General features: G+C 41.8%; 1 protein-coding gene across 1 annotated transcript in view; it reads right to left on the bottom strand.

Annotated features, from left to right (window-relative positions):
* Nucleotides 1-1,497: 1,497 nt before the first annotated feature.
* Nucleotides 1,498-25,382, bottom strand: part of LOC129868359 (transient receptor potential cation channel subfamily M member 4-like) — a 67,505-nt gene continuing 43,620 nt past the window's right edge. The window contains exons 17-27 of the mRNA XM_055942284.1: nucleotides 18,720-18,830; nucleotides 18,356-18,632; nucleotides 9,741-9,856; nucleotides 8,651-8,783; nucleotides 7,601-7,775; nucleotides 7,061-7,229; nucleotides 6,043-6,224; nucleotides 5,207-5,339; nucleotides 4,889-4,961; nucleotides 4,530-4,623; nucleotides 1,498-2,752 (exon numbers count right to left, since the gene is read on the bottom strand). Of these exons, the coding sequence (XP_055798259.1) occupies nucleotides 2,724-2,752; nucleotides 4,530-4,623; nucleotides 4,889-4,961; nucleotides 5,207-5,339; nucleotides 6,043-6,224; nucleotides 7,061-7,229; nucleotides 7,601-7,775; nucleotides 8,651-8,783; nucleotides 9,741-9,856; nucleotides 18,356-18,632; nucleotides 18,720-18,830 (1,492 nt within the window). The 3' untranslated portion in view covers nucleotides 1,498-2,723. The remainder of the gene's footprint in view (nucleotides 2,753-4,529; nucleotides 4,624-4,888; nucleotides 4,962-5,206; nucleotides 5,340-6,042; nucleotides 6,225-7,060; nucleotides 7,230-7,600; nucleotides 7,776-8,650; nucleotides 8,784-9,740; nucleotides 9,857-18,355; nucleotides 18,633-18,719; nucleotides 18,831-25,382) is intronic.

The following is a 25,382-nucleotide window of genomic DNA, read 5'->3' as shown; positions in this document are numbered from 1 at the left end:
CCCAAGGATGAACCAAACTTGTGGAGGTCTACAAAAAAAATTCTGAGGTCGTGGCTAATTTCTTTCAATTTTCCCATGATGTCAAGCAAAGAGGCAGTGTGAGATTGAAGGTAGGCCTTGAAATACATCCACAGGTACACCTCCAATTGACTCAAATGATGTCAATTAGCCTATCAGAAGCTTCTAAAGCCATGACATAATTTTCTGGAATTTTCCAAGCTGTTTAAAGTCACAGTCAACTTAATGTATGTAAACTTCTGACCCACTGGAATTGTGACACAGTGAATTATAAGTTAAATAATCTGTCTGTAAACAATTGTTGGAAAAATTACCTGTGTCATGCACAAAGTAGATGTCCTAACCGACTTGCCAAAACTATAGACTGTTAACAAGAAATTTGTAGAGTGGTTGAAAGACGAGTTTTAATGACTCCAACCTAAGTGTATTTAAACTTCCGACATCAACTGTATATCATCTGCATGTCTTATTTGCAAACTTTGCCATGAAATGAGCAGCAGACCGAACCATTATATGGCACATTCCTCACTTGCTAGATTCTGCAATTAAAGGGCCAGACACACAATTAATCTTTTTGATCGTTTCTTCCAGACCAAAACAAATGTGTCTTCTGATGTGGTTAAATCATTGACATGGACTCTGCATTTCCAATTTCGTTGTTTCTCTATGAACAAATGTCATTTTGAGAGTGAAAAACAAAACAAATTAAAACTGAGAAAACATAATTTGAGAAAAAATAAAACATAATTTGTGAAAAAAACTAATTTTATAGGGCCCCCCTTAGAGTTGTTAACCATTATTTTACCTGGTATGTTAACAGAAAACAGTTCTTGTACACTAAGGACCCGGGGAAGAGAATAATGTGCCTATTTGAAAGCTAGAAAAAAACGAGTAGCTCGCAAAAAGGTTGGAGACCCCTAGTGTACGCCACATAGAAATAATGAAACTTAAATAGAAAATAATAACAAATGAATGAGGATTTATCAGCCTAATCAAGGTGTAAATTACAACACACATTCCAGTGTTCGAACTTGTGACAACAGGGCTGCATGCAATTATTACTAATGTGACTCCAAAGTCAATGTCCGCGATTGGTATAATGCCGGGAGCCATTTGCTGATTTGACAGCTCCAACGCAGTTACACCTCCGACATCGCCCAAATAAAAACATTGAAACCGCTATGCAGTTGCCGGTTATTGCGGGTTGAGGCAGAACCGATTGAAATGAGCCCTTAAACTTTTACTGCAGCGGCTAAATCAGGGTTACACAGAGTGATTATGGTAGTCTTAAACAGATCTTCTTTGAAACAAAAGTATACACCTCACACACATGGTTATGGGCTTAAAAAAAATAAGACACCTGTACCATGTCACGTATAGAGTTGAAATGTATAGAATGTTGAGTTTGCATTCCAATATTGCACTTTATATACATCACAGTAGACTGAAATATAACAAAACTTTAACACCAGATTATTGTTGTTTGTTTTAATCTTTATTCATTATGAGATTATGAAAAATATGAATACCATGCGCCCAAAGAGGACGCTTTTGGTCATTGACTGCAAACCAAAAAGTGACATTTTTGTGATTGTGTCAGGTTGAATGCACCTTTTAAAAATGTCTATACATATTACATTAAGAACAGATTGTCCTGTTGTCCTGTGATTCTAGAACCCACAGGAACACGATTTCTGAGAACATAGGAACAACAAAGTATAACATAGAAGAGCAACAATGGTCCACATACTAAATGACAGTAGTTCAAATTATCGACGCTTAAGAGCATCGAGTCCGTGTTTGGCATTGCTTGACATTCCTTGGCCCTGAGCAGTGGTGGAAAAAGTACCCAATTGTCATACTTGAGTAAAAGTAAAGATACCTTTACCACAAAATGATTCAAGTAAAAGTGAAAGTCCCCCAGTAAAATACTACTTGAGTAAAAGTCTAATAGTATTTGGTTTGAAATATACTTAAGTATCAAAAGTAAATGTAATTGCTAAAATATATCAAAAGTATCAAAAGTAAAAGTAAAAGTAGAAATCATTTCAAATTCCTTATATTAAGCACCCCAGACGGCATCATTTCCCTGTTTATTTTAATTTCACAGATAGCCAGGGGCACGCTCCAACACTCAGACATAATTTACAAACAAAGCATGTGTTTAGTGAGTCCGCCAGAATAGAGACAGTAGGGATGACCAGGGATGTTCTCTTGATAAGTGTGTGAATTTGACAATTTTCCTGTCCTGCTAAGCATTCAAAATGTAACGAGTACTTTTGGGTGTCAGGGAAATGTATTGAGTAAAAAGTATATAATTTTCTTTAGGAATGCAGTGAAGTAAAAGTAAAAGTAGCCAAAAATATAAATAGTAAAGTAAAGTACAGATACCCCAAAAAATGACTTAAGTAGTACTTTCAAGTATTTTTACTTAAGTACTTCACACCACTGGCCCTGAGTGACAGTGATTGTAGGTGTGCGTGTGTGTGTGTGTGTGTGTGTGTGTGTGTGTGTGTGTGTGTGTGTGTGTGTGTGTGTGTGTGTGTGTGTGTGTGTGTGTGTGTGTGTGTGTGTGTGTGTGTGTGTGTGTGTTTAAAGCAATAACCCCAATCCACAAGAGGAACATTTGTCATCATCGACTTCGAGAGACAGTTAAGAGGTCGTTTGTGCGCGTCCAGATTTCACTATTCTCCATCAGACATTTGTCAGCTAGTTGGAGAAAGAGAGGTCAGATCTGAAAGTAAAAATGTAACAGAAACTGGAATTATTACATACAGTTGAAGTCAGAGGTTACATACACTTAGGTTGGAGTCAATAAAACTCGTTTTGCAACCACTCTACAAATGTCTTGTTAACAAACTATAGTTTTGGCAAGTCGGTTAGGACATCTACTTTGTGCATGACACAAGTAACTTTTTCAACAATTGTTTACAGACAGATTATTTCACTTATAATTCACTGTATCACAATTCCAGTGGGTCAGAAGTTTACATACACTAAGTTGACTGTGCCTTTAAACAGCTTGGAAAATTCCAGAAAATGATGTCATGGCCTTAGAAGCTTCTGATAGGCTAATTGAAATATTTTGAGTCAATTGGAGGTGTACCTGTGGATGTATTTCAAGGCCTACCTTCAAACTCAGTGCCTCTTTGCTTGACATCATGGGAAAATCTAAAGAAATCAGCCAAGACCTCAGACAAAAAAAAATGTAGACCTCCACAAGTTTGGTTCATCCTTGGGAGCAATTTCCAAACGCCTGAAGGTACCACGTTCATCTGTACAGTAGTACGCAAGTATAAACACCATGGGACCACGCAGCCGTCTTACCGCTCAGGAAGGAGACGCATTCTGTCTCCTAGAGATGAACGTACTTTGGTGCGAAAAATGCAAATCAATCCCAGAACAACAGCAAAGGACCTTGTGAAGATGCTAGAGGAAACGGGTACAAAAGTATCTATATCCACAGTAAAACGAGTCCTATATCGACATAACCTGAAAGGACCGCTCAGCAAGGAAGAAGCCACTGCTCCAAAACCGCAAAAAAAAGCCAGACAACGGTTTGCAACTGCACATGGGGACAAAGATCGTACTTTTGGAGAAATGTCCTCTGTCTGATGAAACAAAAATAGAACTGTTTGGTCATAATGACCATCGTTATGTTAGGAGGAAAAACGGGGAGGTTTGCAAGCCGAAGAACACCTTCCCAACTGTGAAGCACGGGGGTGGCAGCATCATGTTGTGGGGGTGCTTTGCTGCAGGAGGGACGGATGCACTTCACAAAATAGATGGCATCATGAGGTAGGAAAATGATGTGTATATTTTGAAGCAACATCTCAAGACATGAGTCAGGAAGTTAAAGCTTGGTCGCAAATGGGTCTTCCAAATGGACAATGACCCCAAGCATACTTCCAAAGTTGTGGCAAAATGACCTAAGGACAACAAAGTCAAGGTATTGGAGTGGCCATCACAAAGCTCTGACCTCAATCCCATAGAGAATTTGTGGACAGAACTGAAAAAGCGTGTGCAAGCAAGGCCTACAAACCTGACTCAGTTACACCAGCTCTGTCAGTAGGAATGGGCAAAAATTCACCCAACTTATTGTGGGAAGCTTGTGGAAGGCTACCCGAAACGTTTGATCCAAGTTAAACAATTTAAAGGCAATGCTACCAAATACTAATTGAGTGTATGTAAACTTCTGACCCACTGGGAATGTGATGAATGAATGACATTTTACATTTTTAAAATAAAGTGGTGATCCTAACTGGCCTAAGACAGGGAATTTTTACTAGGATTAAATGTCAGGAATTGTGAAAAACTGAGTTTAAATGTATTTGGCTGAGGTGTATGTAAACTTCCGACTTCAACTGTAAGTCCAAGTAATAAAATGTACTGGGGATCAATACATTATAATAATTTACATGTTCTGTGACTGGAGAGGTAGGAGGCAACCTTCCATATAAATAGATCATACATGTAACCTATATCATAAGGTATACTGTATGCAACCTTACCTCTGAGAGCGGGCGGAGGACGTGTGGTCTTTACCAAGTTACTCTGAGAGAGAGCCTCCGTCATCCAGGAGAGGGCACTAGAACAGTACTCCAACTGGGAATGTGAGAGGGACGGAGGGAGAACGAGAGAGAAAGAGAACCATGACGGATGTGGTCTGTTCAGTGCTGAGCAGGCAGATGCAACAGCTGCAGTCCAAATGCAGACACACGCATTCTTACGATTACACACTAACGGACACACGTGCGTGCACAGACACACACACACACACACTAAACCATCCCGCCCATTAAGGAGCACTGAAACTTCTGGCTACGTGTGTCTGGTTGCCACTGGGCAGATGAAGCAGGGTGACACTAACCTCGGTCTCCAACGTTCTCAGCCTGCGGTCGTGGTCCCGAATCTCTGCCATCTGCTTTAATACATTGTCCACCCTTCAAACATGACCACAACACAGAACCACAACAAAGGTTAGGGGTCAATTCACTTCTCAGTCCATTCAGGAAGTGAATTTGAAGTTCGATTCATGAATTTAAAATGATATTGATCCGATTCCTAACACAGGAGGACCCATCAGCTACAGCATCTCAACCATTCGATTCGTAGGCCAGATAGAAGCCGAGCTGTTAACTGAAGCTGTTAAATGAATCTGGCATTTGGTCTATGTGAGATGTCTCACTTGACGGAGGTACGTTTGAGTCTCTCTGAGTCTTTCTCTCTCTCTCGTTTGTTCTGGGCAAACAGTATATTCTCCTTCTGGATGGCCTCCCACGTGTTCAGTCTACTGGCCTCCCTACCGTGGATCTCCAGAACTGAAGGAGGGATAGAGGAGGAGGAGGAGAACAAAGAAATTGTGAAGAAGAGAAAATGAGAAAAATACTCTTGAAGGAAAATGGAAGTGGACTTCTAAAATACTTGAAGTTCAATACTTGAAGTGAATTATCTGGACACGGGTCTCCCCCCCCCCCCCCCCCCCCCCCGTCTCAGTAAGTGTAGCCCATGTATCTGATGCTGTCTGGACAAAGATAGTATGACATGTCATACTCATACTCTTTTTTGGCGAGACAGCATCAGATGTATGAGCTGTATAGTAAGACAGAGGGGCGCTCACTCTGATGCATTCTCCGGGGAGATAGTTCCAGCCAGTTGCGAATTGAAGGAAAGTTGGTGGGTGCACAGTGTACTGTTCAGATGCTGGAATAATTTTGGGACTAATGTGCGAAGATAACCTACTTTTTGAAGTGATCTGTTTGACAACCAAATGAAAACATAACTGGTTGTGTTGATGGCACATTAAAAGGTAATACATTTTTACAGTTAAATTACATGTATTTTTTTATACATAGGAGGTCCCATGAAAAAACGTGCCACACTGTAGAAATCACATGCCTTTCCAATTGATTTGTTCTGGCACCGGCACTGTTTTCCTCCCTTTCCCTCCCTCCCTCCCTTTCTCCCTCCCTCCTCACGCTCTCCCTCTCATTCCCTCTCCCTCCGTCTCACTCCCTCTCTCACCAAAGTGTTTGATCTTTGTGGAGGGGATCTTGCGGACGTGTCTCTTGATGATGAGGTGGATGTGGGAGATGAGGATGAAGGGTGGTGCCAGGCAGGGTCTGGAGTGGTACTCCACGATCAGATTGTAACGCTGGAACTTCCAGTAGTTGTCGCTGTGCTCCTGCACTTTGGAGAATGTGTGACTGGAGGAAAGGCAGAGAGAGGAAGACACAGTGAAAAGGCTGAATATCAGGAAATAGGTGACTCTCGCTCATATAAAAAAAGATTGGTTTTATTATATTTTTTAGTTCATGACATTTTGAGCCCCAATGACACGGAGATAAAGCTGAGCCAGAAAAACATGCCATTAGGACAACACTCAAATAAAACAAGTTGATTAAATTAAATTAAATCCAACAACACTATTCCAAGACACTCTGAGGAACTAGATAAAATAAGAGGAATTCAACCCACGGATTGCAGGGGCCTATTGAATGAGTGACGATCTGTCGAGGGGAACACAAGGAGAGTGAAACAGGGATATGGAAGGGGGTGCCAGATGGGAAAGAAGGACAGAGAGCTTATTCTCATTGAAGAGAGTTGAAGTAGAGATATCGGGACGAAATGTCGCTGGGCCAATTGTACAATGCCCTATGGGACTCCCAATCACGGCTGGTTGTGATACAGCCTGGATTCAAACCAGGGTATCTGTAGTGACGCCTCTAGCACTGAGATGCAGTGCCTTAGACCAATGCGCCACTCGGGAGCCTTCTAATAAAAATCAGAGGACGATTCAAATTGTTTTGGCTATACAACATTCTGTAGATCTCCAAGGGAAGCGGGGCGACAAACGTGATTTGGAGGTAGGGCTACGTTTGATTAATATTACAGTAATGTCTCGAGAATGAATACATCTCTAAGTTATCTCTCGATAATCTCGTCAACACTCGTCAATGTGAAGAGCTAGAGAGAGTGAAAGGTAGACGGAGAGTGGAAGAGGGAGAGAAAGTAAAAGAAGGACAGACAGAGGGTCCATTACCTGAACATGGCGATGAGCAGGTTGACCAGGAGGATGTTGGTGACCAGCAGGAAGATGACCAATAAGATGATCACCAGCCAATTGTGTTCGGTACTCATGCAGGGCTCTGCCCCCGCCTCGACCAGGGTGACGTTATTGGTGCACTCTATCCCCTCGTCCAGTTTATCAGCTACCGACAGAGAGGCAGGGAGACGAGGGGAGGAGGCAGTGAGAGGGGGAGAGTTTGAAAGGATGGGAAGAAGCAGAAGGAGGGGTGTGAAAATAAATATTTAAAATGGTAGGACAAAGAGGGTAGATTGGGTAGGGGTTGAAGTAAGGGATTGATAGGGGATGCAGAGAGAGAGGAGTGAAAGAACAGAGAAAGAGAGAGAAAAAGAGAGAGAAACCAGTAATATATATATATATTTTTTTTTTTTTATTTAGCAGACTCTCTATTCCAGAGCGATTAAAAGTTAGTGCATTCATTTTGAAATATCTAGGTGAGATTATACTATGTTAAATACACATGCTAACCACATTCATACACAAACATCAACGCACCATCCATTTCGTGTATGGGGATCTGTCCAAATATGTGGAGGTATGGCCTGTAAAACACTCTGCGAAATATCCAACCGGGACGGGGGTCGTAGGAGTAGAGCAGCGCCTGATTGGCTACGCCGTAGGCCAGGAGCCATACCGCCAGGAAGAACAGGAAGAAGAAGATGTCTTTCATCTGCCAATCAAGAGGGGAACAGATATTCATCGGGGAAAATGGCATCACCTGTTTTTTCTAGTGTGCAGATTTGATACTAGTTGTTACTGCCAAAACCAGCACCTGGATCTAGACCATAGAGATAGATAGAGGACTCTAGTGCCCAAAAGCCCATTTTAGCATGGCCAGCGCCATTATGAACTTCCACAATTTTTAAGTAGTCAACTGGGTGGGACATCCTATGGGTTAAGGAAGGATCACATGATTCAATGCGGGTCATCAGGAGGGATCAGCCAATTATAATTGGCTATAACACTCCCTTATTTTTTCTGATTGAGGCGGGGCTGCTTTGGTCTACTTATTGCCCACGCCCCGCGAGGGGGTGCCCCAGAGACAGTAGAGAAAAGAGACATCTCACTGCCCAAAAAATGTGCCAGTGATATGTTGGGGCAGGGCGGGTGGGGCGAGCCGGGCGGGTGGGGCGAGCCGAGCGGGGAGGGGACAATATGTAGACCAAATCCAGCTGTTTCCTCTCTTATGTGAGCATCCCAGCGATTATAGAGGAAACGTGCGCTCATGTAGGAAAGCATTCTCACACGAGAGAGGGAACGCCCACTTACACAGACAGGAACCTTGAAAAAAAAAATGAAATGGTGAAGTCGTGGAGTCATTCATCTTAATTTATCCACCATCTTTGTCAACCTTTCAGTTTGTCTGCCAACTCATGGAAGTAGTAGAATAAAATGGACTACTTTAAAATGGAGATGGCCACAATGGTGCTGTCCATGCTCCCATGTCCTCATATTGAGACAGATACAATGACGCAATGTCTAAGTCCACTATTTAGACACACTGCAGTGCACAGGGTTTTCTCTTTCTTTTTGGAAAGCACTCACCATTTTTTCAACAATGATTATCTTGGGTCCCAGCTGTTTGTGGATGGCGAAGATGTGGATGAGACGGAGGGTAAACACCATGTAGTCCACAGCCAACACAGCACGGCCAAACTCATAGGACCACGGGAACATTCTAGAACACACAACAAACTTCTTGGTTACAGTCACAGGGACACACACACACACACACACACACACACACACACACACACACACACACACACACACACACACACACACACACACACACACACACACACACACACACACACACACACACACACACACACAATCCATATATTTATCCATTGATTTATTAGGATACCCATTAGCTGTTGCTGATGCAGCTGCTACTCTTCCTGGGGTCCATATACAAAACATAAAATATGACAAATTACATTACATTAATAGACAAGAACAGCTCAAGGACAGAACTACATACATTTAAAATAATAATATAAATAAAACGCCTTATTTACATCGAAACACAGAAACATAAACACATTACACTGAGAACACCTTCCTAATATTGAGTTGCACCTCTCCCCCCCTTTGTCCCCAGAACAGCCTCAATTCGTAGGGGCATGGACTCTACAAGGTGTCGAAAGCATGCCACAGGGATGCTGACACATATTGACTCCAATGCTTCCCACAGTTGTGTCAAGTTGGCTGGATGTCCTTTGGGTGGTGAATCATTCTTAATACACAACCCAGTAGCGTTGCAGTTCTTGACACAAACAAGTGCGCCTGGCACCTAATACCATACCCTGTTCAAAGGCACTTACATTTTGTGTCTTGCCCATTCACCATCTGAATGATACGCAATCATGTCTCAATTGTCTCAAGACTTAAAAACACTTCTTTAACCTGTCCTCTTCCCCTTCATCTATACTGATTGAAGTGGATTTAACAAGTGACATCAACAAGGGATCATAGCGTTCACCTGGATTCATTCAGTCTGTCATGGAAAGAGCTTAATGTTCTTAATGTTTTGTACGTGTTCTCAATTTGCCTACCTGGTTAAATAAAGGTGAAATAAATAAATAAAAAATACTCAGTATCTTCTTGTATCTATTGTAAATACACACACCTGCAGCACATTCCCAGTGCAAAGAGTGAGATGGCTGTGATGTCACACTTATTCCACATGTCCTCGATGTAGAGCTTCATTCTCTGATATAAAGTGGTGCTGCCCCTGAAGAATGTCTGATAAAGAGAGAGAGAGAGAGAGAGCGAAAGAGAGAGAGGGAGGAAGTGTGTGTGAGAGAGAGTAGATGGTCATTAATATATATCTACAGTCACCTACAAATGATTGGTTCCCTTGATAAAGATGAGAAAAAAAGACTGTATAAAACAAATAATACAAACACTGAGCTATATTGTAATAATAATGTTATTGTATTATAGTAATCCCTGATCAAAAGGTATTATTAGTATAATAGGATTCTGATTGGGTTGACAAAATCCTATAGGATCCAATCGAATTACTTTTCTATTTCTAATAGGAAAAAAAGTAGTCCAATAGGATTCTGATAGAGGTGATACAAAATCGTATTGGATTGCGAAAATCATATAGGGTCCAATAAGATTACTTTTTATTTCCAATATGAAAAAATTTGTCCAATAGGATTCTCATACAGGTGACGAAAAATCCTATAAGACTGTGAGAATCTTATAGGATCCAATATGATTACTTTTTATTTCCAATAGGAAAAAAGTAGTCCAATAGAATTCTATAGGATTCTCACAATCCTAAAAAAGATTTTGTGTCACCTCTATCAGAATCCTATTGGAAATCTACTGGACACTCTAGAGGACAACCTGCTGAAGACAACCAGTTTCATGTCGGAGTGATGCAAACGTTTGGGATGTATGCACTGTTTAAACAAACACTGTTCAAAGGCCACACTGAATCTGAGAATAATTTTAATATCACTGATTAGAATAGAATTTGCTGAAGACAGTGATCTAAATTCTAGAACCTCGCATGGACGTTTTGGGAGGCTGCCGAAATAGGGAAGGAAACAAATCAGTTGCTTTGTTATTTATTTTCAACATCTCACGACCAGGCACAGGATATCAACAGTGACAACGGTTGGCTGTTATTTGAGCGATAGTTTGTCTCTCAAATCCATGTATACAGTAGGTGTAAGGACAGCAATTATTCCCTGCTATTTCAGTTTGAAAATTATAGTAGAACTCTAAGTCCTAAGACCACCAGCACATTTGACAAAATCCACAGTACAAATCCAATGATATTGATCTGTTTTTAAGCAATCGATATTGTCATTGTCATTAGTATAAACATTTACAATAACATCACTAATCTGAGGTAAAGTGATGTTATTATAAATGTTTATACTACTGTATTAACACATACTGTCCACGTACAGGAAATTAGCGCAATTTCAAATAATGGAATATGTAAAAAAAAAAAAATTTAAAAACAATATTTTGATTTAGGCTGATAGAATTACACATATCACTAGTTTAACCATTTACTGAGTAAAACAATTATTTTTGCACAATTTAACCATGCACTCTAGAAAGATCTACCATAGCAGCAGCCCGTTTCTTTGACCTGCATACTTATTATTAGTATTAGTATTGATATAATTCTATTCATTGTTCTTTCAGACCACATTGTATGGACAACACAATTGGATAAACCCAGCTTTATTAGACATCTCAGAGCTAAATATACGACAGAAACCTGAACACATACGTTCAACTGCAATCAAGGTTGAACTGAGAAACAGCCTCCCTCCGATGTCTCCCGAGCACAATCTTCATATCTTTGTCTACACCAGTGATAATTCCCTGAGGTTCTCAACCTCTTCAACACGTCATCACAATATGGGAGCGATTCAAGGCTGCATGTTCATTTGGAGTATGACCAATAGAAAGTTTCAAAATCTGATAGGATTTTCTATTGTATTTTTTGGTGGAATCCTACAGGATTTTTTGACTAGGGATACAATTGCTCTGAGGGAGAGATTTTGTTTAGCAAGTACTACAACAAAACCTCAAAACGATAGGTGTGAAATGATTGGCACGGGTCCCTTATTTCAATACTTTGTGAACCCTACCCTAGCGAGGATAACGGCTGTAGTGACTAAATTGTCCAATAGAACAGTACAAATACAATTTTCATCCAAATCCTTTAGCCACAATGGAGAGTGGTAAAATATTAGTCTTGACACATACAAATCCAATGTCCAGAGTTCGATTTAAGTAGAAAAATAATATCTATGTATTTGTTATTAATTTGTTGGAATACTTCAACAAATTTTGGGGTGAATTTCTGGTGATTTTACAGTCTTTTTGGACCCTGTCCTGTTGCCAACACCTGCTGTAGGCCTTTGAACTGTATTCCCCTTCAGCCAGTAGGGGGGGTACACACACTTCACAGGAGATTAGTGGCAATCACTCACATACAGTGCCTTCAGAACAAATTCATACCCCTTGACGTATTCCACATTTTGTTGTTACAGCCTGAATTAAAAATGAATTAAATATATATTTTTTCCTCACCCATCTACACACAATACCCCAGAATGACAAAGTCAAAACATGTTTTTAGAATTGTTTGCAAATTTATTGAAAATAAAATACAGAAATATAATAGAAATTCCCTGTCTTAGGTCAGTTAGGATTACAACTTTGTTTTAAGAATGTGAAATGTCAGAATAATCGTAGAGAGAATGATTTATTTCAGCTTTTATTTATTTCATCACATTCCCAGTGGGTCAGAAGTTTACATACACTTAATTAGTATTTGGTAGCATTGCCTTTAAATTGTTTAACTTCGGTCAAACATTTCGGGTAGCCTTCCACAAGCTTCCCACAATAAGTTGGGTGGATTTTGGTGCATTCTTCCTGACTGAGCTGGTGTAACTGGGTCAGGTTTGTAGGCCTTGCACACATGCTTTTTCAGTTCTGCCCACAAATGTTCTATAGGCTTGAGGTCAGGGCTTTGTGATGGCCACTCCAATACCTTGACTTTGTTGTCCTTAAGCCATTTTGCCACAACTTTGGAAGTATGCTTGGGGTCATTGTCCATTTGGAAGACCCATTTGCAACCATGCTTTAACTTCCTGACTCATGTCTTGAGATGTTGCTTCAATATATCCACATCATTTTCCTACCTCATGACGCCATCTATTTTGTGAAGTGCGCCAGCTGCCACCCCCGTGCTTCACGGTTGGGATGGTGTTCTTCGGCTTACAAACCTCCCCCTTTTTCCTCCAAACATAACAATGGTCATTGTGGCCAAACAGTTCTATTTTTTTTTCATCAGACCAGAAAGACATTTCTCCAAAAAGTACGATCTTTGTCCCCATGTGCAGTTGCAAACCGTAGGCTGGCTTTTTTATGGCAGTTTTGGAGCAGTGGCTTCTTCCTTGCTGAGCGGCCTTTCAGGTTATGTCGATATAGGACTCGTTTTACTGTGGATATAGATACTTTTGTACCTGTTTTCTCCAGCATCTTCACAAGGTCCTTTGCTATTGTTCTGAGATTGATTTGCACTTTCGCACCAAAGTTTGTTCATCTCTATTAGACAGAACACGTCTCCTTCCTGAGCGGTATGACGGCTGCGTGGTCCCATGGTGTTTATACTTGCGTATTATTGTTTGTACAGATGGACGTGGTACCTTCAGGCATTTGGAAATTGCTCCTAAGGATGAACCAGACTTTTTTTCTGAGGTCTTGGCTGACTTCTTTTGATTTTCCCATGATGTCAAGCAAAGAGGCACTGAGTTTGAAGGTAGGCCTTGAAATACATCCACAGGTACACCTCCAATTGACTCAAATGATGTCAATTAACCTATCAGAAGCTTCTAAAGCCATGACATCATTTTCTGCAAGCTGTTTAAAGGCGCAGTCAACTTAGTGTATGTAAACTTCTGACCCACTGGAATTGTCATACAGTGAATTATTAGTGAAATAATCTGTCTGTAAACAATTGTTGGAAAAATTACTTGTGTCATGCACAAAGTAGATGTCCTAACCAACTTGCCAAAACTATAGTTTGTTAACAAGACATTTGTGGAGTGGTTGAAAAACGAGTTTTAATGACTCCAACCTAAGTGTATGTAAACTTCCGACTTCAACTGTAGGTATTTACACCCAGGTCAATACTTTGTAGAAGCTCCTTTGGCGGCGGATTCAAGTCTGGGCTCTGGCTGGGCCACTCACAGACTTTCACATTCTTGTTCTGAAGTCATCCCAGCGTTGCTTTGGCTGTGTGCTTAGTGTCATTGTCCTGTTGGAACGTAAATCTTCGCCCCCCAGTCTAAGTTTGTTTGCCCTCTGAAGCAGGTTATCATCAAGGATTTGCCTGTATTTGGCTCGAGCCTTAGAAGTCTCCCTACCGCTGAAAAGCATCCCATTGCATTATGTTGCCACCACGGTAGGGATGGTGTTAGACGGGTGATAAGCAGTGTGTGGTTTTCTCCAGACAGCACTTTGCATTCAGGCCAAAGAGTGTTTCAATATACACTGCTCAAAAAAATAAAGGGAACACTTAAACAACACAATGTAACTCCAAGTCAATCACACTTCTGTGAAATCAAACTGTCCACTTAGGAAGCAACACTGATTGACAATAAATTTCACATGCTGTTGTGCAAATGGAATAGACAAAAGGTGGAAATTATAGGCAATTAGCAAGACACCCCCCAAAACAGGAGTGATTCTGCAGGTGGTGACCACAGACCACTTCTCAGTTCCTATGCTTCCTGGCTGATGTTTTGGTCACTTTTGAATGCTGGCGGTGCTCTCACTCTAGTGGTAGCATGAGACGGAGTCTACAACCCACACAAGTGGCTCAGGTAGTGCAGTTCATCCAGGATGGCACATCAATGCGAACTGTGGCAAAAAGGTTTGCTGTGTCTGTCAGCGTAGTGTCCAGAGCATGCAGGCGCTACCAGGAGACAGGCCAGTACATCAGGAGACGTGGAGGAGGCCGTAGGAGGGCAACAACCCAGCAGCAGGACCGGTACCTCCGCCTTAGTGCAAGGAGGTGCACTGCCAGAGCCCTGCAAAATGACCTCCAGCAGTCCACAAATGTGCATGTGTCAGCATATGGTCTCACAAGGGGTCTGAGGATCTCATCTCGATACCTAATGGCAGTCAGGCTACCTCTGGCGAGCACATGGAGGGCTGTGCGGCCCCACAAAGAAATGCCACCCCACACTATGACTGACCCATCGCCAAACCGGTCATGCTGGAGGATGTTGCAGGCAGCAGAACGTTCTCCACGGCGTCTCCAGACTCTGTCATGTCTGTCACATGTGCTCATGTGCTCAGTGTGAACCTGCTTTCATCTGTGAAGAGCACAGGGCGCCAGTGGCGAATTTGCCAATCTTGGTGTTCTCTGGCAAATGCCAAACGTCCTGCACGGTGTTGGGCTGTAAGCACAACCCCCACCTGTGGACGTCGGGCCCTCATACCACCCTCATGGAGTCTGTTTCTGACCGTTTGAGCAGACATGCACATTTGTGGCCTGCTGGAGGTCATTTTGCAGGGCTCTGGCAGTGCACCTCCTTGCACTAAGGCGGAGGTACCGGTCCTGCTGCTGGGTTGTTGCCCTCCTACGGCCTCCTCCACGTCTCCTGATGTACTGGCCTGTCTCCTGGTAGCGCCTGCATGCTCTGGACACTACGCTGACAGACACAGCAAACCTTTTTGCCACAGTTCGCATTGATGTGCCATCCTGGATGAACTGCACTACCTGAGCCACTTGTGTGGGTTGTAGACTCCGTCTCATGCTACCACTAGAGTGAGAGCACCGCCAGCATTCAAAAGTGACCAAAACATCAGCCAGGAAGCATAGGAACTGAGAAGTGGTCTGTGGTCACCACCTGCAGAATCACTCCTGTTTTGGGGGGTGTCTTGCTAATTGCCTATAATTTCCACCTTTTGTCTATTCCATTTGCACAACAGCATGTTAAATGTATTGTCAATCAGTGTTGCTTCCTAAGTGGACAGTTTGATTTCACAGAAGTGTGATTGACTTGGAGTTACATTGTGTTTTTTAAGTGTTCCCTTTATTTTTTTGAGCAGTGTATGTTTAATATATATTTTAATTAAACCTCTATTTAACTAGGCAAGTCAGTTAAGAACAAATTACTATTTACAATGACGGCCTACACCGGCCGTAAACATATTGAAATGGTACTCCTGCGTCCCGCTTGGTTATTTTGTGTTGTAAAAGTTAATCAACAAACACAACAATGGAGAATCCTCCTGGTTTACCAACCCCACCACTCGGCATCGTACAGAACTAATTCCCGGTTGCGCCTCACAAATGCGCCAATTAAGATTTGAATGTTGATTATAATGTGTGCATAGGCTGTAGTTGTTTTAACAGAATAGCCTGAAATGTTTGTTTTTTCAGCTCAGGTTTACTCAAGAGGCATACAACACATCGTAGGCATAGCCTATAGTCTTAGTGTTTTCATTTTTTTATGTATTTATTTGGGTTCATAGTGTGGACCGAACCGAGGTCCCCGTACAGAACTGTTCAGTATGAATATGTGTAGGCCTACCGTCACAACACTAAATTCTACACATTTTGCCATGGGGCAGATTGAAAAATGTGCAGTTTTACAGCTAATTTCCTGCAATTCTACACATTTAGCCATATGGTGGAGTTATCTGATGATCGGGGGGCCCCGGTCGGTAATTTGACCATTGTTACTACAAGTTTAGATAGCTGGCCAAGGAGATTAATTTACCTTCTAAAAAATGTTTGTTGACATGGGCTAATTGAGTGACTATCAGTGACTGACCGAAGAGAAAAACTGCTGATGCACAATCAAATTTCGTACTCTACTACTCTTAACCCTCAACAGTAAGTTGAGACCCTAACTTATTTTTGCGGGGGAAATTGATCCGTGGGCCTACAAAAGGGCTGCCAGTTGCCCATCCCTGCTCTAGATGGTATTTTAACTTGAGAGCAGCAGCCTTTGTTACCACTGCTGCTCTTTCAGCTTGAATTCAGGCTGAGGATGTGGAGGATAAACCTGACTCCGAACTCCTGTTAGATTTGCGGCTGGACGTTTGGGACACACTGTCAGTAAGTTTAACGTCATCCTTCTCATCAGTGCATTCATCAGGTTTCTCTGGGTCTGGGGATGCATCTGAAATCCATTTGTTTGATACCGTTCCATTAATTCCATTCCAGCTATTACAATGAGCCCATCCTACTATAGCTCCTCCCACCAGCCTCACCTGCTGCAGTGGTAGAATTCACTTCAGCCATATTTCATAGGCCATCACAATAATATCTACGTTTCCCAATCCTCCACATTTCAATATGCAAGAATGAACATGCATCAATAAGCGTTCTGGTGCACAGCGCTCTGCTCCTTTAACAGTCTCGTTATATATATCCAGGCTATATCACAACCGGCCGTGATTGGGAGTCCCATAGGGCGGCATACAATTGGCCCAGCGTCGTCTGGGTTTGGCCGGGGTAGGCCGTCATTGTAAATAAGGATTTGTTGTTAACTGACTTGCCTAGTTAAATAAAGGTGTGTAATTTACTTTTTTTAACCTTTTTTTGTATCATTATTATTATTTCTCGCTAATATATGAAAGATATGTCGTTTTGCATTCATACAAGGTGTCCGGTAAATTGCCACAGTAGATTTGCCGTGGTAAGCAAGGATATACCTTGTTTCAGTTGTACGGAATGATAGTCAAATAGATAAATTACCTTTAGTCAGATAAAATTGCAGGATCAAAATTGTTCCGATGATAATACCCACCAGAGGGGGAAATTGTCTTAAAATGTTGGTTGCAATGAGGACTAAAAGATAAGCTGACATCCGCGTTAGGGAGCAGGCATATCGGTGGCCAATGCTGGTTGCAATTGAGATCAGCGTTGAGGTGATTTTAGCCTATATGGATGGTTTAACAAGAAATCAGCTGTAGATAATCTGATGGCTTTCGGTGGTTACAATTTTTCGGTTGAATGCACTCAGTGACTACGTATCCCCTTTCTCTTCTCCATGTGTTTACATTTGTTGGTTGCTCTTAATAAAGCCTTTTTTCTATGGCAACCTTCACGAGATGCGACCAAGATCTGTAATTCTCCAACTGTGGCCCTTGGACTTTTCTTTACCTGCTGAACATCTTCCTCACTGTGCGTGAGGAAAAGATACACTTGGGTCCTCTACCAGGCAAGTTAACCACTGTTCCAGTGGTTTTAAACTTCTTAATTGTTGCCCTAATAGCCGTAAGTAGTATATTTTGTTTATCAGTAGTTTCTTGTACCCATTGCCTAATTTAAGAAAGTCAACAACCGTGTCTCTTTTCATTTGTGAGTTCTCTGCCTAATTGCTTCTGTATGTCGCTCTGGATAAGAGTGTCTGCTAAATGACTAAAATATAATGTAAATGTAAACACATTTTGTATAATTTTAATAATTTTGACTCCTATCCGTTTTAGGTTATAAAACAAAATAAAATGTTCTGTTAAATGTTATTAGTATAAAATAATAGATTTTTCAAATGTTTTGACCATCCAATATATCTTGGTATTTCTATTATTTATTTTGCTCATCTTTATCACTGGTGCCAATACATTTAGAGGTGAATGTAAATGTTTTGGCCTGTACATTTTCTGTACTTGTCTGTGTGTATTTGAGTGTGTGTTCACGTGTTTGTGTTTTTGTCTACATGTGATGCGTCCTACCTGTCGAATCTCCTCACAGACCATGGTGAAGACCCAGAAGTATAGAACAAACTCTAAGGTGGACGGGCCGTGAGGGGGCGGGGGCTTGAAGTCCAACAATAGGATATAAGCAAACAGGGAGAGGAACAGGAAGTACATCAGCACGTTGCCCAGGAATGAGGTGACGGGCGCAAACCAGAACTCCCTCCAGCGCAGCAATATGAAGGGCCTCTTGGGATTGGAGGGGGCACTTTTCAGATTGGCCCTTAGAGCAGCATATTCCTCGACATCCTCTTCCCTGAGAGGATAAGAACGGGGAAAATTACTTAGTGTGTGTGCATGGATGAGTGTGTGCGTGCGTGTGTGTGTGCGTGCGTGTGTTTACGTTTGCATGATGTCGGAGAGGGAGAGCATAGTGGCATTTGCTCCGTCCAGACTCTCTGTGTCTCGACCATGAGGTGCCTCCTCCTCCTCCTTCACCTCTTCCTCATGTTCCCTGAGAGAGAGAGAGAGAGCGAGAGAAACAGAAATTGAGAAATAAATTATAGACTGACAAGACAGTTTCACCACCAGCTTCCAATTGCTCAAATTCACCCCATATGAGGAAAATAAGGAACGCTCCACATAAAAAAATGTGAATGATAGAGAGAAGTTAGCCTGTAGTGAAAGGGAAGCAAAGATGAAAATAAGTCACCATTGCGAATTGAAAAAAAAGTTTATTTATTTTTGTACCTTTATTTTACCAGGGAAGACATATTGAGACCTAGGTCTCTTTTTCAAATGTGCCCTGCACAATACAACACGAATATACACATTATACACAAAATGTACATACAGTGGGGGTAAAAAAGTATTTAGTCAGCCACCTATTGTGCAAGTTCTCCCACTTAAAAAGATGAGAGAGGCCTGTAATTTTCATCATAGGTACACTTCAACTATGACAGACAAAATGAGGAAAAAAAATCCAGAAAATCACATTGTAGGATTTTTTATTAATTTATTTGCAAATTATGGTGGAAAATAAGTATTTGGTCAATAACAAAAGTTTATCTCAATACTTTGTTACAGTGGGGAGAACAAGTATTTGATACACTGCCGATTTTGCAGGTTTTCCTACTTACAAAGCATGTAGAGGTCTGTAATTTGTATCATAGGTACACTTCAACTGTGAGAGACAGCATCTAAAACAAAAGTCCATAATATCACATTGTATGATTTTTAAGTAATTAATTTGCATTTTATTGCATGACATAAGTATTTGATCACCTACCAACCAGTAAGAATTCCAGCTCTCACAGACCTGTTAGTTTTTCTTTAAGACGCCCTCCTGTTCTCCACTCATTACCTGTATTAACTGTACCTGTTTGAACTCGTTACCTGTATAAAAGACACCTGTCCACACACTCAATCAAACAGACGCCAACCTCTCCACAATGGCCAAGACCAGAGAGCTGTGTAAGGACATCAGGGCTAAAATTGTAGACCTGCACAAGGCTGGGATGGGCTACAGGACAATAGGCAAGCAGCTTGGTGAGAAGGCAACATCTGTTGGCGCAATTATTAGAAAATGGAAGAAGTTCAAGATGACGGTCAATCACCCTCGGTCTGAGGCTCCATGCAAGATCTCACCTCGTGGGGCATCAATGATCATGAGGAAGGTGAGGGATCAGTCCAGAACTACACGGCAGGACCTGGTCAATGACCTGAAGAGAGCTGGGACTACAGTCTCAAAGAAAACCATTAGTAACACACTACGCCGTCATGGATTAAAATCCTGCAGCGCACGCAAGGTCCCCCTGCTCAAGCCAGCGCATGTCCAGGCCCGTCTGAAGTTTGCCAATGACCATCTGGATGATCCAGAGGAGGAATGGGAGAAGGTCATGTGGTCTGATGAGACAAAAATAGAGCTTTTTGGTCTAAACTCCACTCGCCGTGTTTGGAGGAAGAAGAAGGATGAGTACAACCCCAAAAACACCATCCCAACCATGAAGCATGGAGGTGGAAACATCATTCTTTGGGGATGCTTTTCTGCAAAGGGGACAGGACGACTGCACCGTATTGAGGGGAGGATGGATGGGGCCATGTATCGCGAGATCTTGGCCAACAACCTCCTTCCCTCAGTAAGACCATTGAAGATGGGTCGTGGCTGGGTCTTCCAGCATGACAACGACCCGAAACACACAGCCAGGGCAACTAAGGAGTGGCTCCGTAAGAAGCATCTCAAGGTCCTGGAGTGGCCTAGCCAGTCTCCAGACCTGAACCCAAGGAACCTGAACCCAAGAAACCTGAAGGATCTGGAGAACGTCTGTATGGAGGAGTGGGCCAAAATCCCTGCTGCAGTGTGTGCAAACCTGGTCAAGAACTACAGGAAACGTATGATCTCTGTAATTGCAAACAAAGGTTTCTGTACCAAATATTAAGTTCTGCTTTTCTGATGTATCAAATACTTATGTCATGCAATAAAATGCAAATTAATTACTTAAAAATCATACAATGTGATTTTCTGGATTTTTGTTTTAGATTCCGTCTCTCACAGTTGAAGTGTACCTATGATAAAAATTACAGACCTCTACATGCTTTGTAAGTAGGAAAACCTGCAAAATCGGCACTGTATCAAATACTTGTTCTTCCCACTGTATATACCCTTTGTTGGCAATGACAGAGGTCAAACGTTTTCTGTAAGTCTTCACAAGGTTTTCACACACTGTTGCTGGTATTTTGGCCCATTCCTCCATGCAGATCTCCTCTAGAGCAGTGATGTTTTGGGGCTGTTGCTGGGCAACACAGACTTTCAACTCCCTCCAAAGAATTTCTATGGGATTGAGATCTGGAGACTGGCTAGGCCACTCCAGGACCTTGAAATGCTTCTTACGAAGCCACTCCTTCGTTGCCCGGGCGGTGTGTTTGGGATCATTGTCATGCTGAAAGACCCAGCCACGTTTCATCTTCAATGCCCTTGCTGATGGACTGAGGCTTTCACTCAAAATCTCACGATACATGGCCCCATTCATTCTTTCCTTTACACGGATCAGTCGTCCTGGTCCCTTTGCAGAAAAACAGCGCCAAGGCATGATGTTTCCACCCCCATGCTTCACAGTAGGTATGGTGTTCTTTGGATGCAACTCAGCATTCTTTGTCCTCCAAACACGACGAGTTGAGTTTTTACCAAAAAGTTCTATTTTGGTTTCATCCGACCATATGACATTCTCCCAATCTTCTTCTGGATCATCCAAATGCTCTCTAGCAAACTTCAGACGGGCCTGGACATGTACTGGCTTAAGCAGGGGGACACGTCTGGCACTGCAGGATTTGAGTCCCTGGTGGCGTAGTGTGTTACTGATGGTAGGCTTTGTTACTTTGGTCCCAGCTCTCTGCAGGTCATTCACTAGGTCCCCCCGTGTGGTTCTGGGATTTTTGCTCACCGTTCTTGTGATCATTTTGACCCCACGGGGTGAGATCTTGCGTGGAGCCCCAGATCGAGGGAGATTATCAGTGGTCTTGTATATCTTCCATTTCCTATTAATTGCTCCCACAGTTGATTTTTTTTTCAAACCAAGCTGCTTACCTATTGCAGATTCAGTCTTCCCAGCCTGGTGCAGGTCTACAATTTTGTTTCTGGTGTCCTTTGACTGCTCTTTGGTCTTGGCCATAGTGGAGTTTGGAGTGTGACTGTTTGAGGTTGTGGACAGGTGTCTTTTATACTGATAACAAGTTCAAACAGGTGCCATTAATACAGGTAACGCGTGGAGGACAGAGGAGCCTCTTAAAGAAGAAGTTACAGGTCTGTGAGAGCCAGAAATCTTGCTTGTTTGTAGGTGACCAAATACTTATTTTCCAGCATAATTTGCAAATAAATTCATTAAAAATCCTACAATGTGATTTTCTGGATTTCTTTTTCTCATTTTGTCTGTCATAGTTGAAGTGTACCTATGATGAAAATTACAGGCCTCTCTCATCTTTTTAAGTGGGAGAACTTGCACAATTGGTGGCTGACTAAATACTTTTTTGCCCCACTGTATGTGACCCGTTTCAGGACACTAGGCATATGTCTTGCATCTTGTCACGACTTCCGCCGAAGTCGGTCCCTCTCCTTGTTCGGGCGGCGTTCGGCGGTCGGCGTCACCGGTCTTCTAGCCATCGCCAATCGACTTTTCATTTTCTATTTGTTTTGTCTTTGTTTTCTACACACCTGGTTTCAATTCCCCACGAATGAAAAGTGGATCGGCGATGGCTAGAAGACCGGTGACGTCGACCGCCGAACGCCGCCCGAACAAGGAGAGGGACCGACTTTGGCGGAAGTCGTGACACATCTACTTCACAGGAGAGACATTTAAACGTATTATTTGTTTGGTTGCTGATCAAAATGCCTTCTGGAACAAGTGAACTTTCAAGTGCCTTAATAACAAACTTGTATGCCATCTGTAAATACGAATACAATTGTTAAATTATGAGCCTAATTGGTTTAGCCACAGAAAAAGTCAGGAACCTTCCCGCTAGCCATGATTGGCTGAGATAATGGATGGGCTGGACATGCCGAGAGATGAGTTCAGATTGCTCTGACATGTAGTATGCATCAGACTATAACATGAGCTGCTCATTATGTGTAGATAATCCTAGCTACCACTGATTTTTTAAAGATATAACGTTAGCCATAGAGAACTGCAAAAGTGTTGCTCGTGCTCTCAACAACATTGCTGCCCTGAATTTAGTAGGCGCTATCGACAAAGATCAGTAGGAAAAAGTTGTGATGGACCACTTTCTGCACATGGTCAGTGACTTAACATAACATGGCCCAAACAAGCTCTACAAACAAAACGGAAATTACACAAGACTTCTTACTGAAAAGGGGTTCCAGTCTGCAGTGAAGCGTTCATCCATGTACAGTACATGGGTAGGAGTCTAGATACACTTTCAGATGTTATACGTTTATAATTTTATCAAAGTTGTTTTCATTGCAAGTTAAAGCATCCTGGTAGATAGCTAGCAAATGTTAGCTTGCTGTCTCGCTAGCTAATGTTATGTGCATGATCTGTGTAGTACTATTATTAGTATCTCAGAAATCCATTTGCATTGCTAGTTATAGCCTAATGTTAGCTAGCTAACATGAAACCTAGTTGGTTAGCTTTAGCTGCCTGCAGATTCATACTACAGCATTTCATGCATGGTGGCTAGCTATGACAATCTGTTTGTATTGCTAGTAGTATGGGTTGGGATTGTGGTTTGTTGTTTAGCTAGCTAGCTAGCTACAAATCTAAACAAAAGACTCTACTCCGCCAGATGATTACATGACCCATCAAGTTAGCCAAGTGTGTCTGGGGGTGACTACGGCCATCTATTGTATTTCATGAACATGTGTACATTTCTAGACAATAACATGTGTACACGTCTAGATCTAGACAAAAGTGACCACTCCACAGCTAGATTTGGCTGAGGGGTGGTTATAATTTAGACAAGTGTGTCTGGGTAAGCATCATCTAATAATACTTTTTTTAAATTATCTGGACACTTTCTATTTTTGATATTACTACTATGCAAATATGCAAGTAACCATTTCACTTGACCATTTACACCTTCTGTATCCTGTGCATGTGACAAAAAAACATAGATTTTTATTTTATGTAGTGTGTGTTTACCAGAGATGGTAATATGAAGAACAAAATGACCTGCACCAAAGTCAGATTAGGATATAGGCCAAGGACTAGATAAAGTGTATTTTTACCTGGAGTTTTTCCTTATTGTAGTCTACTACTTTCATCACTTTTAGTCTTGAAATCTTTGGTTGTTTACTACACTACCTTATTCACTCTGTTTATCACATGGCCTCACATGTGAATCCTTAATGAGATGGGCGGGGCTAAGGCTTAAGAAGGTGTGAAAGATGCTGAATAAGTTTAGACAAAGAGCTCTCCAGTAGGTGTACCAAATGATTCAAGGGCCATTTTCTCAAAAGTGAGGTTACAAGTTTATCATCTTTCAAAGCAGAATTACTTTCCCATTGTTCCTCAACTGCAGTGTATGATATACATTTTTTTTTTAGCCCTGAGTCTATACTTTTATCCAATGTAAAAAAAAAAAACACAATTTCTAATTTTGCAACATAAGACCGAATCGAGGTTCTCGGGTCAAATACACTACATGACCAAAAATATGTGGACACCTGCTCGTCGAACATCTCATTCCAAAATTAAGGGCATTAACATGGAGTTGGTCTCCCAAACTGTTGTCACTAAGTTGGAAGCACAGAATAGTCTAGAATGTCATTGTATGCTGTAGCGTTAAGATTTTCCTTCACTGGAACTAAGTGGCCTAGCTCAAACAGCTTCAGCACTCGGCGGTCCCGTTCTGTGAGCTTGTGTGGCCTACCAAGTCGTGGCTGAGCCATTGTTGCTCCTAGGCGTTTGCACTTCACAATGACAACTCTTACAGTTGACCGGGGCAGCTCTAGCAGGGCATAAATCTGACGAACTGACTTGTTGGAAAGGTGGCATCCTATGACGGTGCCACGTTGAAAGTCAGTGAGCTCTTCAGTAAGGCCATTCTACTGCTAATGTTTGTCTATGGAGATTGCATGGCTGTGCTCAATTGTATAAACCTGTCAGGAACGGGTGTGGCTGAACTAGCCGAATCCACTAATTTGAAGGGGTGTCCACATCATTTTGTAAATATTGTGTATGAACACATAAATACTGGACATTTTGAACTGTTATTATGGTGACATTTGACACAATTACAATCATGGTCTTGAACTCACATTTTTCCAATCTCGGCCTTGACTATAGCGCTTTTGCAGATATAACTGTGGTATACTATAGTATTTTTTTATATATTAAATTGTTTTATTAACCATTATTTAACTAGGCATGTCAGTTCTTATTTACAATGACGGCCTAGGAACAGTGGGTTAACTGCCTTATTCTGGGGCAGAACGACAGATTTTTACCTTGTCAGCTTGGTGATTGGATCTAGCAACCTTTCGGTTACTGGCCCAACGCTGTAACCACTAGGCTACCTGCCACCCCATTTGCAGTTTACTATAGTATAAATACTG

Source organism: Salvelinus fontinalis, chromosome 2 (assembly GCF_029448725.1).
Source record: "Salvelinus fontinalis isolate EN_2023a chromosome 2, ASM2944872v1, whole genome shotgun sequence".
Taxonomy (NCBI): Eukaryota; Metazoa; Chordata; class Actinopteri; order Salmoniformes; family Salmonidae; genus Salvelinus; species Salvelinus fontinalis.
This window is presented reverse-complemented; position numbering and strand designations above follow the sequence as displayed.